At 35.8% G+C, this 15,048-nt stretch overlaps 1 protein-coding gene across 2 annotated transcripts; it reads left to right on the top strand.

Moving 5' to 3' along the window:
- The first annotated feature begins 3,735 nt into the window (after positions 1-3,735).
- LOC138224197 (uncharacterized) lies at positions 3,736-14,626 on the top strand. 2 transcript variants are annotated; one of them, XM_069180669.1, is made up of 10 exons: positions 3,736-4,291; positions 5,080-5,166; positions 5,282-5,311; positions 5,860-6,174; positions 7,194-7,499; positions 8,339-8,374; positions 9,026-9,052; positions 9,520-9,552; positions 12,370-12,462; positions 13,243-14,626. In XM_069180669.1, the coding sequence occupies exons 2-10, from the start codon at positions 5,115-5,117 to the stop codon at positions 13,350-13,352; spliced, it is 1,002 nt and encodes a 333-aa protein (XP_069036770.1). In that variant the 5' UTR covers positions 3,736-4,291; positions 5,080-5,114; the 3' UTR covers positions 13,353-14,626. The 2 variants fall into 2 exon arrangements, with proteins under 2 accessions (XP_069036770.1, XP_069036774.1); XM_069180673.1 differs by lacking the exon at positions 9,026-9,052 and having other exon boundaries at positions 3,736-5,166.
- The last annotated feature ends 422 nt before the right edge of the window (positions 14,627-15,048 follow it).

Raw genomic sequence — 15,048 nt, 5'->3', positions numbered from 1 at the left:
CATTGAAATAGAAGGAAAATACATTATTTCAGAGTTGGACACTGATTAGATAATTCAGCATATGTTGTGCTTTAGTGAAAGAATCAGTAATGATATTATCTTTTCTGCAGGTCTAGGGGAGTTTGGGTTGCCCACAGTTTCTTGTGAGTAACAGTGTCTAATTTCTTTAATTGTTTAATATATGTAAGAACATACATACAACAAAACATAGAACACACAAGTTACTAGATTTATAGTATGTACAGGCAAGGCGTTTCAGAGGCCTAACGTCGTAATCACCCAGAAAACCTCAGACTGCTACTAAGTGTTGAGCTATTTAATAATACCCACTGAGGCCACAATAAGAGATACACTGCCTTTTTAATTAATATGCTACAGCCTGCAATACAACCTCTCTCTCTGCAAACCCTGGTGTCACAAAATAAATGGGAGCCTATCTCCCTATTCAAAAAATGCACCCACAAGCAGAAAAGACTTTAACTGAAATATCTTTTACCCAGGAAACCCGAGTTCAATAAAAACACAGAATAGCAAGCTGTCTCTAGCAAGATTGAGATACTTAGCTCCAGTCAGGATTTGTTCAGATGATCATGAAGTAGGGGTTCTCGTCTGGCTTCAATTTCCCAACTCCTTCTGACTCCTCTTTTCTCTTCCTATTCTACTCCTTTTTTTGTCCTTTCTCCCTCTTCTCTGTAGTCTTAATGTGATCTTATAGGGTGTGTTTCTGTACTGCTCATTGACAATCATTATCCCACAACTTAATAACTAGGTATACAGTACCTACATGTAGGTAAACTTTACAATTGTTTTTGACCAGGGGACCCCCCAAATCTCAGCAAACATCCCCTCTGCTTTGAAGCTAGAAATGTTTACTCTGCCAGGTGTCACACACTTTATCTAAACTCTTAGAGACACTTCCTGGTCACCTATTGGTGTAACAATATTTTAAACACTTCCAGAATATTCTGCTATTGTAATAAAATGGGTTTTCTCATTGGTTTCAGATATTACAGATTACAATGTTTCCAGATCTGGAGTCGGTAAGTATCAGAACAGTATTAAGCGGGATTCCAGGTGTTTAAAATTACACCATGTATTATACAACATTATATATAATACATGTATACAGTATTATATATATAACAACAAAATTCAGACCCCTCCACAAATTCACATTTTGTTACATTGAAGATTAAAGTCATGACACTTTGAAGTAGTCACGTATTTTCTATGGCACAGGCAGAACCTTTCCACACACTACGCTTTTATTTTTGTGTTTGGCCTCATGCACCCTGCTGTACCAGACTGGACCCTGCTAAATAGGGAAAGCCCAGTGTGGAGGTCGCAATGTACAGCAGTACACCTTTCGTTTTGCTTTCTGTTTCATTTTTCACCCTTTCTGTTTTATTTTTGGTCCCTGCGAACCTCACACTGGTGCTTCTGTCCCTCAGTTAAGGGCGTTGACTTCTTATCCAGTGCTCGCCGTGGCTCCGCCTACTCCCACACTGTCACAATAGGTTTTAAAATGTATGCATCATTTTGTAATTTGGAAAAATGAGAGACCAAAGAAAGGGTATAATATAATATGGGGTGGCACAATGGCATGGTTGTTTGTTTTACTGCTTTACAGTGCTGGGGCCCTGGGTTCAGCACTGGTCCTGGGGTGTTATCTGCATGGAGTTTGTATGTTCTCTCCATTATCCCTTTTCCTCCCACAGTCCAAAGGCATCCGAGTAGATTCATTGGCTTCTGGGAAAATTAGTATTTTTTTTTCGTGCATGCATGTCTGCTCTGCGATGGATTGACGTCTTGTCCAGGGTATATTCTGCCTTGCACTCATTGCTTGCTCCAGTTCTCCTGCGAGCCGTTTTAATGGAGTTTATTTCTCATCTAATATGCATTTACTTAGAACAAATGTTAATATATTTGGAAGAAGAAAGATGTTTATTCAAAAAAGTAAATGTTTTGATTGACTTGAGTGTGTTCTCACTTTCATTGAATGTTTTTTTTTCAGGAACATTACCACATACATTCATCTGGGTGGCTGCTGGTGAATTGATTTCATTGATGTTAACAGCATTACTGAGCTCTCTCTATTTCAAACATAGTGAGTCGGCTTTTCTTTAGTTAACAGTCTTTCAGCTCTTTTTAGACAGGAAGACTCTCTTGCAAAAGCTGTTAGACTGCAAATGAAGTCAAATCATTTTGGAAATAATTTTTGCACGGAACTTGATTTCATAATTACCAGTGTCTAAGACACGTTTCCCTCTCAGAAATGCCCTGACAGGCCCTTGCATGCAGGTCCCTTACAGCATCCTCTTGTGCAAACTAATTGTTAAAAATGAATATTTATTATATGCCCCTGATCAGCCAGGAAAACTGAATGTCACATATTATGTTTTCTTTGTTTCTCTTGCACAACTTGGTAATAAAGTAATAACCAGACAGCAAGATTCAACAAGACAAATATAATAATTTGCACAGAACTCAAATCTTCATGTCTATGTACAGATATCTACAGATTAGAACCCTGTCTTCTATAGGCACAGAAAAACACTGAAATTTCCCTGGGAACAGAAAATCAACAAAGGGTAGAAGGAGGCCATTTCTTATCAAATAAATGATGTTTTTCAGGAAGAAATCACTCTGTTACTTCCAATAAAGTCCCTATCTTAAGGCTTATCTTATCTTATCTTATCTATAGTCTGGTCCTTTTTCAGTGCTCACATAAATTCTGGTACTTTGGCCTTTTGAAGGAGGTTTTTCTTGCTATTATTTTTCATTGTTCTTTCTCTCTCTCTGCTGCCTTTTCTTGTGCCTCTCTTCTCTGTGTGTAAGGTTTTATCCCATCTTCTGTACAGATGTTCTAAGAGGGCTAACTTAAAGGGGATGTACAATGATATTTTTACATTTCTATGTGATAATGAATTGGTAATGATGAGTGCATTTCAAACCACAGTGAAATTACCAACTACAAAGTAGCATGTACAACTTCTAATTTACATAAAAAAGAGATACATTTAAATGTTTGCGTAATACCATATTGCGGTCATTGCTTGCGATTCAGAATGAGGCAACTTCTTGTGACACAAAAGTGGCCCTGTTGCATTGTAAACATGCTTTAGACCAAGTAAATTTTGTATTCGCTAGTAGTTTTACTATCTACACATACAATTGAATGCGTTTTTAGATACTTTTAAGTATAGCAAAAAACAAAGACCTGATAACCAATAAAAAACACTCATAATAATTAATGTTGTTAGAAGACCATGTTTCCCATTTGGTTACAGTGTCTAGTGAGCAGGAAGGGCTGCATTCACATCACAATTCTTGCAAACCCTTGCTCTTGCTTTTGGCGAGAACAAGGGTTACTTGACTGCCTTTGACGACATACAGGACTTTTCACAAAGTTCACAATTTTCCCCTTCATTCAAAATTTGTCAAATTTGTCAGTTATCGAGTAATTATTTTGTCAATTTTGTCAATTAATTTATTTTGTTACCAAGATTGGAACAACTGAGCACCCATATTTGTGACCACATGGTTTGTTTGTAGAGTCTCAATATACACTTGAGACTATCTGATTCTTTATTTTAACTTACAGAATAGTGTATATTTGGTGGGAAATTTAATATCTCAAAACATATGATTTTTACATACGAATTTATACCATACTTCTTTGTATTGTATGTTGTATATTTTTCAGAGAGAGACAAACAAGACAGAGAATGATGAGTCAGCACATCTTCTTCCTGAAGCTAATCAACAGCAAGAACTCTGGGCATGCTGCAGAAGCTCACAGGAGAACTTCTTTATTCATTGTTTTGAAAAATTTGTGTTACTGTAAACTTTGTAGTACATGTACTCTACTGTATATATATAATCTGAAAATTTAAACATCTCTTTTCTTTCCTTCTGTGGGGAGCTGCATAATGGAAATAATGGAAATAGAATTTGTAGTGGGATTTGTAATTGTGTATAGACACTTGTGATTTTGCTCATTTTATTTTGCATGTGTGTAAAATTCTCTACATCAAACTTCTAAGTCTTACCATGTGTCTTTATGTACACAGATTAGAACAGTAGACTGCAGAGGCAAAAATAGCATCAAATAAAATCCATCCATCCATTTTGTAACTGCTTTTTCCAATTCAGGGCTGTGTGGGATCCAGAGACTATCCTGGCATGCATTGGGCACAAGGCAGGCTACACCCTGGAAAGGACACTGGTCCGTCGCAGAGCACACACACACACTCACGCCTAGGATACTCAGAAGCCAATTAACCCACCAGTATGTTTTTGGACAATGAAAGAAAACCAGAGCACCCACAGGAAACCCACGCAAACATACGCAGAACATAAACTCAATTCCATGTTAATAACACCCTAAGAATTGAACCTCTGGCCCCAGTACAAGAATAATAACTACTGTGACATCATGCTGCTGTAATCATTCCAATGAAAGCAGAACAAAATGTAGTCTCACATCAGCTGTGTTTGACCAGTGGTGGGACTGCCTGCAGCACTGTTTGCTTGTTGAGGACACTGGATCAGTCTGGTGGAAAGATTAACTCCATTTGACCGTACACTGACATGTACTACAGTCGGTATTCTACTAGACCAAATCTGCGACATTCAAGCAACATGGTAATCCCATGCTATGTGTTAATTGGGATTGATTAAGAGGATGTCATATTGAAAACTACATGGTTTAGTCTTTTTATGATCCTGTAACTATTTTGGATACTGCATATGAATATTGATATATTATGAAACATTGCAGGCTTCCTTTGGAACTGATTGGAAAGTTGAGTTAAAATAAAATCAATCTATAAAAATCACTATTTTGGGAGGGCAGAGTATATTTAGTGTTGGTGGTATATGTTTCTATTTTATATACAAGTATTTATTAGACATATATTGTACAATCTAGACCATCAAGCATTGACATATTTTTAAGGTTGTGTTCCGTGGCTTAACTTGTGTTCATTTCTGGTCATCAGATGAACTAAGACACATTAAGCACCACAGCTATGCTTTTCTGTGTGAGCTCATTTTCAAGTTTCCTGTGTGTGTTAGATGTGCAGTTCAACTTGTAAATCACATATTGTCTGATGTGGGACTGCTGCTGGACTATGAAACTCTTCATATTATTTCTTACACTGCGTAAGTATTTTACAAATACGAACTACTCGCTGTTGCTAACCTGATATTTAAAAAATATAACATTTGTAGATTGTTATGTTTCGATTAATATTATTTATTGTTGTTTCTCATGCAGTGGGCTTTCAAGTGTGTCCAGGTTGGTCAGGTATGTTACTAATTTTCAAAGTTTAAGCTTTTTAAAGTAACCTTTCTATGGTAACTTTCATAATGCTGTAAGAAATGTAGTTAGAAACATGATGAATTGGAAACTGAATTCACATCAAGCATAGACTATCACTTTGTCAGTAAGCTAAAACAAATGAAATACATGTATTGTATATCTAAATTATATACCTTATACATACTGTATGTACATTATATACATTATGTATATATGTCCTCCTAAAAATCTACACTTAATGTATACTTCTTAAATTCCTGACAGGACCATGCCTTTTTTTAAAGGGAGATCAATTTATTTAATCAACATTTAATGATAACATTAAAGAATGCCTTATTTATACTATTGCAGACAATAAACGACAAAGACTTTTAAAGACATATAAGCTCACCCATCTTTAACTGCTTTATGATATGTTTTGTATTCTTCGATACCTTTTAATACAATGGGATTTTGACTAAAAATTTACCAAAATTGAATACTTTTGATTAAAATAAATTTTAATTGATTCAATTGCTGAACATTTTTTGTAGTAACAGACCTACTTCTACAACCTCTTATTGAGCTGGACCAAGAGCAGATTGATATAGAAGACTATGCCAGAGCTCGCTGTGAATCTGATAGTGGAAGACAATGCCATTTCTACATTGATCAGAGTCCAAACCCTTTCAGATCAACACCGCACAGTTTTGGTGTCTGTCAGCTCACTGTGTATGTCAGTGAGCTGCTAGAAAACAAAACTCGTCAGGATAAAATGGAGATCTTTCTAAGCTGCACTGTTGAAACTCTAATTGGGAACCAAGCTGTTCTCTCAAAGCGAAGTGGGATGAAAAAACTAGAAGTGTTTGGTGAGTCCTTTTTCTGTTTTTAATAGTGATTCAAAATAATTTTGACTATATAGCACAGGAATGATATCTCAGCCACCTTTGTATGATTATAGAAATGTCCTAGTAATAAGCATTGGCCAGCTCGGGGGCAGTATGGTGGCTCTGTGGCTAAGGATTTACGCCTGTGACTGGAAGGTGGCCGGTTTGTATCCTGTAGTTGGCAGAGGAATCCTACTCCGTTGGGCCCCTGAGCAAGGCCCTTAACCCCAGCTGCTCCAGGGGCGCCGTATAAATGGCTGACCCTACACTCTGACCCCAAACTTCTCTCCCTGTCTGTGTGGCTCAAGGAGAGCAAGTTGGGGTATGCAAAAAGGCAAATTCCTAATACAAGAAATTGTATATGGGCAATAAAGTGATCTTATCTTATGAATATCAGTGATGGCCCCAAACTGATACAAATACGAGTGAGTCCTCCCCTACAAGAAGAGTCAATATGTGGTAAAACTCAGTACCTTTTCACTGTCGTTTATCTTTTTTATTGTAAATCACATTGTAATGTATTTTTAATGTGGCTTGCATACACTACAATTGTATTTATAAGTTTACATTTACTTTCTGCCTAATGATGCATTTTCTAATCATTATTTTATATAAAAATATAATATGTACAATATATACAGTATGTTTATATACACATATCCAAACTTTGAAGCAGCATGATGGTGAAATGGTTAGCACTGCTGCCTTGCAGCTCTGGGCCCAGGGCTCATTCCTGTCTTGGGGTGCACAGTTTGTATGTTTTCCCCATGTTTGCTTGAGTTTTCTCTGGGTGCTTTGGTTGGATGGATATCCAGCTTTTGACTTATCTCACTGTAGTAGTGAAGGATTCAGGAATAGGCATTTTATTGTGTTTGCATTCATCTCTTTCCACAGAAGTTATGGACAGCATGATAGTAATTTAAGGTATCTCTTCTGTTACCTACTTTGAATTGTGTTTCTGCACGTAAGGGAGAAACATGTTTTTGTTTTTAATCCTATAGATAGTCTTCGTATTGTTGTGGACACAGAACATATCAAAAAAGAGACAATCGTTACAATTCGCTGTGAAGCTCGGAGGGGAACACGATGCCATTTTTACACTGATGAGAGCAGAGCTCCTTTCAGAACAGTGCCCTTCAGGGAAGAGTTTAAAGTCTGTCTCCTCACGGTGACTGGATGGGAGCTGCAGGGACAAAGGAGTAAGGGGACTGGGACCGACGTCTTAATGAGCTGTGCTGCTGAACTGACCACAGAGGGGAGAACAGTTTTTTCACTGAGCAGCAGATCCATCAGGATCCAGGTGGAAAGTAAGAACCATTTAATTTTCAATTCTTTGAAAGAATCAAAGTCATGCAGAAAGTTTTTTAAAATCATGATGCTTATTAATTTTGTTTCCTGAAGAGAGTAAGAAAAACTAATTGTGTCTTATTCTGTATGATCTATTAAATTTACATTATAGTATATTCATATTCACTGTAAATTCATACATGCATTATACAGCGAATTTACAGGAGTAAATTCACATGTAGACAAGTATATTATATGCAGGTTTGAAAAAAATACAAAACATACCACACAAAATGGCAAATGTTGTTTCCAAAGCAACGTATTGGGACTTGTTTAAAGGTTTCTGCAGTCACTTATATCTTCTACCTACTGGTAGCTTGAAGCCAGTACTGTGGATTGTTTGAAGAAGCAGGTGGTTGAGATTCTCTTATAAATTAAAGACATTTAGAAGGTTAAATGGAGTGAATGGTTTATTATTTCTTTACTATCTTTTATCTCTATTTCTTTAGTTTAGACAGAAATAGTGTAGCAGTACAAAACACATCTCATTCCTCATAAAATAAGTTTTCTTTCAGAGTTAAACTAAAGAAAACAAACAGTTCCTGTCTCCCTTTGGAGGTCTATTGTTATTTTTGGTGCATTCACCCTGTCTAAGATGGGCTAGCCCTGTTCTCCCCATACAACAAAACACAAAATCACTATGTGAATTGTTTAGTAAATTCAAACTGAGCTCTCTTGCTCTCTGTGTCCTTTCCACTCTCCCCCTTTACAATACTTGTTGATGATTGAGGAGAACATTTTTATATTGTAATAAATTAATTTTACTGTTCATCACTTACTGATATCACTCTTATTCCAGGTCCTACAGAAATAGAAGGCTTCAGTCCTGGATTTAGTAAGCTTCAATTCAGGTTTTAAAGAGTTAAATGTTCCTGACGTCTGCTTATTTTATTCTGATCTAAATATATAAAACACAACTTGTACTGTATGTATTCTTCATCCCAACTGCATTGTAAACTCCTAGTCTGTTTTACATAGAACCTTTAGAACTCTGTTTATGGGTCCTTTCTTATGTGGTTTAGTCACTTGCCTACTGTAGTGTTAAATTAGCTTGAGTGAACTCATCATTGAAATTTAGCCACTGAGTTACAGTAGTTTCTGACATCTTAACCACCCTTGCAATTTCATCCCAGAAAAGAATTACTGAAGCTCTTGCTTGGGAAAAATGTTTGCCTAAATGTTTTGTTACAGTCATCCTAAAATTACTGTACATATGCATTATTAGTGATTATATACTGTAGGTGAACTATTTCTTGTGTTCCTGACTATTTTTTGTGCATAGCAACTTGCTGTTTTTAATGCTTTTTAGTCTGAGTAAAAAATGACCAGAAATTACATTTACTGTAGTAATCTTTAATTCACAATTAACAATTCTTTAATATACTGCAGAATCATTACAAACATGACTACAACATTTTTATTTTGTAATAAAACAGATTTTACTCTACATCACTTACTGATATCACTCTTATTCCTGATCCTACAGAAATAGAAGGCTTCAGTCCTGGATTTAGTAAGTTTCAATTCAGGTTGAAAAAGAGTAAAACGTTTCTGACGTCTGCTTATTTTATTCTGATCTAAATACATAAAACACAACTTGTACCGTATATATTCTACATCCTCACTGCATTGTTAATCCTAATCTGTTTTACAAAGAATCTTTACCACTCTGCTCAGATTATAGAATTCATTTTGAAATCATGCTCAATTTGTTCAATTCATCTAGTTTAACAAAGCAACACAATGTGCCAAATATTCTAATGCCCTCTAGTAGAGATACTGTAACTTTGTTTCTCACAAGACTTTTGGAATATTTTTAGGTAACAAAATGCTGGTAGTTTTTCAAATACAATTTGTAATTCAGAAAGATTTGCTATGGAGTGGCTTTCGCTAATGGGGCTTGTGATAGAGTTGTGCTCTGGAATTAAATGACAATATACCATTAATGAATTATGGATGTCGTTTTTTCTTTTCTTCAAGATTATACAGAAGCAAATTCCACACTTGGTTATGGTAAGTATGATTCAGGGATCAGGTCAAAGACAATGAAACATGACACCTGTTTAAGGGTGCTTTCTTATGTGGTTTACTCACCTGCTGTAGCCCTAAATTAGCTTGAGTGAATTCATCACCGAGGATGGTCTTGTGGCACTGTGATTAGCATTGCTGCCAGGTTCCATTCCTGTGGTGCTACCTGTGTAGTGTTTGTATGTTCTCATTATGTTTGTGTGGGTTTCAGCCGGGTGCGCCAGTCTCTGGGAAAGTGGCCCTCGTGTGTTTGTGTGTGTGTTTGTGTCTATGTGTTTCTTGCGATGCACTGGGATCCAGTACAGGCTATACCCTCTTGTGCCTGTTGCTTTGTGGGATAGGATTCAGCTCCCCCATAACCATATGTTGGATAGAGAGGTTAGAAATGGATTGGTTAGGTAATATATACTGTGTTTACTATTTATAAATACAATACAATATATACACAGTACCTTGAAAACTGATCCAGACCCTTGCACTGTTTGGTGTTTTAAAGCCTGGAGTCATGACACTTTGAAATAGCATTTAATCTTTGTTTTAATGACAACCTAATCTACGCTTTCAAAGCAAAAAACAAAAACAAAGAAGTAATCAAATAATTCATATGAAAAAAAAATGCAATATTCCAACCTAATGTTGTAACCCAGTGGTTCTCAAACTTTTTACCACCCCTAATCCAACCAACTCATGTAAGTACCACCTACAAGTCATCATAGGAATCCCAGAAATTCTCAATGACCAACATGAGCGCGCGTGCACACACTCACATACACATATAATAAATATAATAATAATAAACTTTGTTTGATATATTAAAATATGGTTTCTCAAAGTGTTTTACAGAAAAAAAAACAACACATAAAAATAAAAAAGCACCATTCCAGTGAAAGGGGTGAGCCTGTTTAGTTGAGCAAAGCAGATGTGAATTAATTTTTCGAGCCTTGATACAATTCACAACAGTTTAACATCGTCAGGCATTTTCTTGGCAGCAAAGGTCTCGCGGTGGATGTTGCAATGAAACCATTAATTTCTGGAGCAACCTCTCTAAGTCGTGCAACTACACCGCTGTGTCAGTTTGTCATTGCTCTAGCACCGTCTGTACAAACTCTGACACATTTTATCCAGTCGATGCCATTCTCTTCGATAAATTCATTCAGAAGCTGAAATATGTGCTTTCCTGTAGTTCCTGTTGGTAGCGGCTTACAGAACAGAAAGTCCTCACGGGACGTACCCTCAAACTCGTATCTAACATAAACGAGCAAATTGGCCAAATCGACTATAGACTCATCTAATTGCAGTGAAAAACATCTGCTCATCTTAACGCGCTCTGTCAGTGTACTTTTGATATAATATTTCATTTCAATAATTCTATGAATGACTGTGTCTTTCATGGGGGGCAGCAGGTCGAGCTTTTCATCAGCTTTTTCTCCACACATAATAGTGTGGGGCTTACCTGCTTTAGCAATCCGCAAGCTTGCATTTTTCCATGTTTCCGTTTTTATTTCAGTGTTTATTTTAAGTATTTATTTCATGCGCAAGGGAGAGAAACACAGAGACGCTCTGTGTATTTTTCTCAAATTAACTTAGAACAGTTCTTAAATATTTTTCTGTTATTTTTCACGCTTTCCTGTGCTCACAAGATTACCAGTGTCCGTAGCACGCATTTCTATGCATTTCTGTGTTTACAATGTTGGCATTGTTCCAAAATCACGCACATTCTCCTTTCTCCATATTTGGTGGAGATACAGTAGCTTTTTTTAAATACAATTGGTCACTTGCGTCTGTAGCACGCATTCCTATAGAGTGGTATAGAATTACAGAGTATCTCTTGTGTCCACTGAAGTATAAGCGCGCACTGTATCGTAGTACGTAGGCTGTGTATTCGACACGTATAAAAATACAAAATATGAAAACCCGTCCCGATTTTTTTCAGCGCACACAACACAGTTCCAGGGTCATTTGGCATACCACCTGCCGGCACGCCACGTACCACTGCAGGTACGAGTACCACAGTTTGAGAACCACTGCTGTAACCAACATAAATTAATCTGGGTGCACATACAGAAATTGTTTCAACAAGCTTGATTATTTGAGTGGCCTACAGTATGTGTGCTATTATTGTGATTCATGTAATTCTAGAGTAAATAAACCTATCACCTCAGTCAGGTGGTGAATTTCACATGAAGAATCAGCCATGAAGACCAAGGAACTTTCAAAACATCCCAGGGATAAATATGTAGATATGTTTGATGTAGAGAATGCAGAAGTACTGTAGTTAGTAGACAATAAATGTAGATATGCTGTCTATATGCAATCCCCATGCAATGTATGGACATTAGAGTGTCAACCAATCTGCCAAAAAGGATGAGTGAATATTTCGCCAAGGTGGAACACCGGTATAGATTTAACCAAAAATACTTGTAGTTGTGATTACTGCTAATGGAATTTCCGCTAAAGAGAATTTAGAGATCACAAATCTGAATACTTATGCAATCAACATATTTCAATTATTTCTCTTTAGGTTTTGATGACATTACTATAATTTAAAGTATTATTAGAAGACTTTAGTTTGAACTTTCAGGTTTTAAACAAAATAATTTAAATTAAGTAAAATCAATTTTAAAAATGTCTATGTGTTATTTTGTAATTTTACTAATATAACATTCAAAATGTCCTTTTTTAATTGAGCTCGTTAACTATTATAGAACTTACCCCTTTACTTTAGAAACTGTCTTAATCGGTTGAGATTTTTACTCAAAAAGTAAACTTGTGTTTTGGTTTTCATTAAACTATTTTTTTCAGGACAATTTCCACATATTTTAATCTGGGTTGCTGCTGGTGAACTGTTTTCTTTGATGGCAACAGCCGTGCTGAGCTTCCTCTATTTCAAACACAGTGAGTTTTCTTTTATTAACAGTCTTTTAAGACAGTAGGGACCAAAAATGGCATTGAGACATTTTTGTTTCTTTGGCATGGAACTAAATTCAATATTTATCAGTGTAGATTTTCTTCTCTACTGGTGTTTAAGTTTTTATCCTTTTTTCTCTATTGAAGTCCCAAGAGTGCTGATTTAATAATTTAACCTACAATTGTTTAAGTATGGCATACAAATTAGTGCAACCACTTGGACACCTGGATATGTGGTCATGTATTACTGTCTAAATTGAGATGATCAGATCTTATTTATTTTAAATTACAGAACAGGACACATTTGGTAAGAATCTTAAACATTTGGTTAATGCAACATTATAATTCAACATGCAACATTATAATCTCACTAAGGACAGCAACATCCAAGAATCAGGTGCTTTTTGAAACTTTTGAAAATTAGGTGGGACTGGTTTGGTATTACCCAGTTGGTTAATGGGCAGCCTCTTGGCCATTGGACAAGGAGGCTTGGATCCCATTCAGAGAGTAAGGAACTAAGGGGTAATTAAAAGGTGGAGATGAAGTGAAGGAGGAATGCTTGAGACAAATGCAAAGGGCAGTATTTATGTTTAATACATATACTGTACACTATAGCTAATTTATGTGATGATGGTGATTAGGAACAGCTGTGTGAGATTGAAATGTCATTGTTTTCTCCCCAGAACTTCAATTCATAATTTCTATTTAAGATACATTTTTGCACCATATATTTATTCTGTAAAATGTTTTACTATGTTTTATTTTCAGAGAGACACAATCAAGAGGAGAATGAGGAGTCAGCATATCCTTTGCCTTATGCTAACCAACAACAAGAAGATGCTGCAGAAGTGCACAGGAACACTTACAGTATTAATTAAATATTTGTGCTACTGTAAACCTAGTGATTTATGTAACATGCACTGTATATAATCTGCAAATTTTAACCTCTCCTTTCTGTCCTACCTTGAGAATATGTAAAGTGGAATTGGGGAATTTCCAAATGTGGCATTTGTAATTGTGTAAATATTGATGTGTGAATATTGTTTTTAAAACACATCAAACTTACCAAACGTACCATTTTACCATGTACATTTTTATGCACAGATGAAAGGAATAGACTGAAGCAGCAAAACTCCCTCAAGTCATATCTTTAAATCATCTACAGTATGTTATACAGTAAATATGGAAAAAAATAGTTTTAGAGTACCAAAACAAAACAAGGTAATTCCAAATGTGCATCATGTGCTTTCACAGATAAAGTAACCATTTTGATTTCTGCAAAATTATATGGCTCTTAATGTAGATCTGTGAAATGATCACAATGTTTCTAAGGGCCCATCCACAAGACTATTTTTATTCACTCTGGTTTGCTTCATTTGGAGAGAAATGTGAACAAGTGAAGTTTAATTGTGAAGTGAAGCTATTAACTGTACAATGCATGCTCATGACAGCTACTGTGCCAAACATTTCAATAGATATAGATGTACAGTAGTAAAAAATAAAGAACTCACTTTAAACCAGTATATAATTAATATAAAAACTTTACAAATACAAAAGTCAACTTTCATTATTAGTATTAATTTTATTAAAGTATAACTTCAGCAAAATATTAACAGTACTGTAGCCTCTGAAGCTAAACATCTCACAAAAATCCAGATCTCGCGATCATTAAGCTACTAACTTTTATAGGCTAGATAGGCAAAATGTTATATCCATGTTTGTATACAGTACATCCTATGTTCTTATAAGGGTTAAATAAAATAAAGTTTAGAACTTTTGAGTGTGCTCACCTAGACGCAGCAGTTCCAACTCAACATAGATCATTCTTGGGACTTGATTACTTATTCTTCAAGAACTGCTTAGTCTCATCTGATAATGGAAGCAGTTTTGCTGATACTGTTTTGAGTCTGAAAATGCTAAATTATGTTGTTGTTTTTTTAATTTAACTCTTGTAACTCTTTATACTTGTAATTTTCTGTCAATGTTTCTTGAGCACCAGGTGTCAAAATACAGCATTTAAATTTCAACTTTATTGAGAGCTTATTATTATGCGGCCTGCTCATTCTGTTCATTTGATCATTTTTTCACATGAACTGAGATTATACTGTACATGTAGGAAATACATGGATATATCTGATATCACTCTCTACGGAGCCTGGGAGGGGCCATCAATAGGAAAAAAAAGTTATATAGAGGGAACGATTTTACAATTTGTGCGCACGAAATAACTAAATCGTTCCCTCGTTTTCATTAAATTCGTACGCCTGAAATAACTAAAATGTTCCCTCGTATTCTCTAATTCGTACGCACAAAATTACTTTTTCCTTTGTTTTCTTTGTGTCACGGTAGTCGCACACACATAGAACATTTCTAAAACGACAGCATTATCTCCGGCTGCATGCAAATACTATCAAACACTAGTTAACACGTTACTGCGTCTTTATACTGTATATAGTACAATAAAGCCTAACTGTCTAACACTGCTGTAGATTAGAATAATGGATAGAGATGAACTGATTAAGTTTTATTTTGGTTTGGGGATGGGTTATGAGGGGATTGTAGCTACTCTTGAAC

This window comes from Lepisosteus oculatus, chromosome 2 (assembly GCF_040954835.1).
Source record: "Lepisosteus oculatus isolate fLepOcu1 chromosome 2, fLepOcu1.hap2, whole genome shotgun sequence".
Taxonomy (NCBI): domain Eukaryota; kingdom Metazoa; phylum Chordata; class Actinopteri; order Semionotiformes; family Lepisosteidae; genus Lepisosteus; species Lepisosteus oculatus.
The sequence above is the reverse complement of the archived record's forward strand: the minus strand, read 5'-3'. Positions and strand labels throughout refer to the sequence as shown.

Bases quoted from the DNA above. Each gene is read 5' to 3' on its own strand.
- LOC138224197 (XM_069180669.1), top strand. From the start codon at position 5,115: ATGTGGGACTGCTGCTGGACTATGAAACTCTTCATATTATTTCTTACA. The intron at 8,375-9,025 runs GTAAGCTTCAAT...CTGATCCTACAG, and splicing joins AGGCTTCAGTCCTGGATTTA to AAATAGAAGGCTTCAGTCCT. The intron at 9,053-9,519 runs GTAAGTTTCAAT...CTTTTCTTCAAG, and splicing joins AGGCTTCAGTCCTGGATTTA to ATTATACAGAAGCAAATTCC.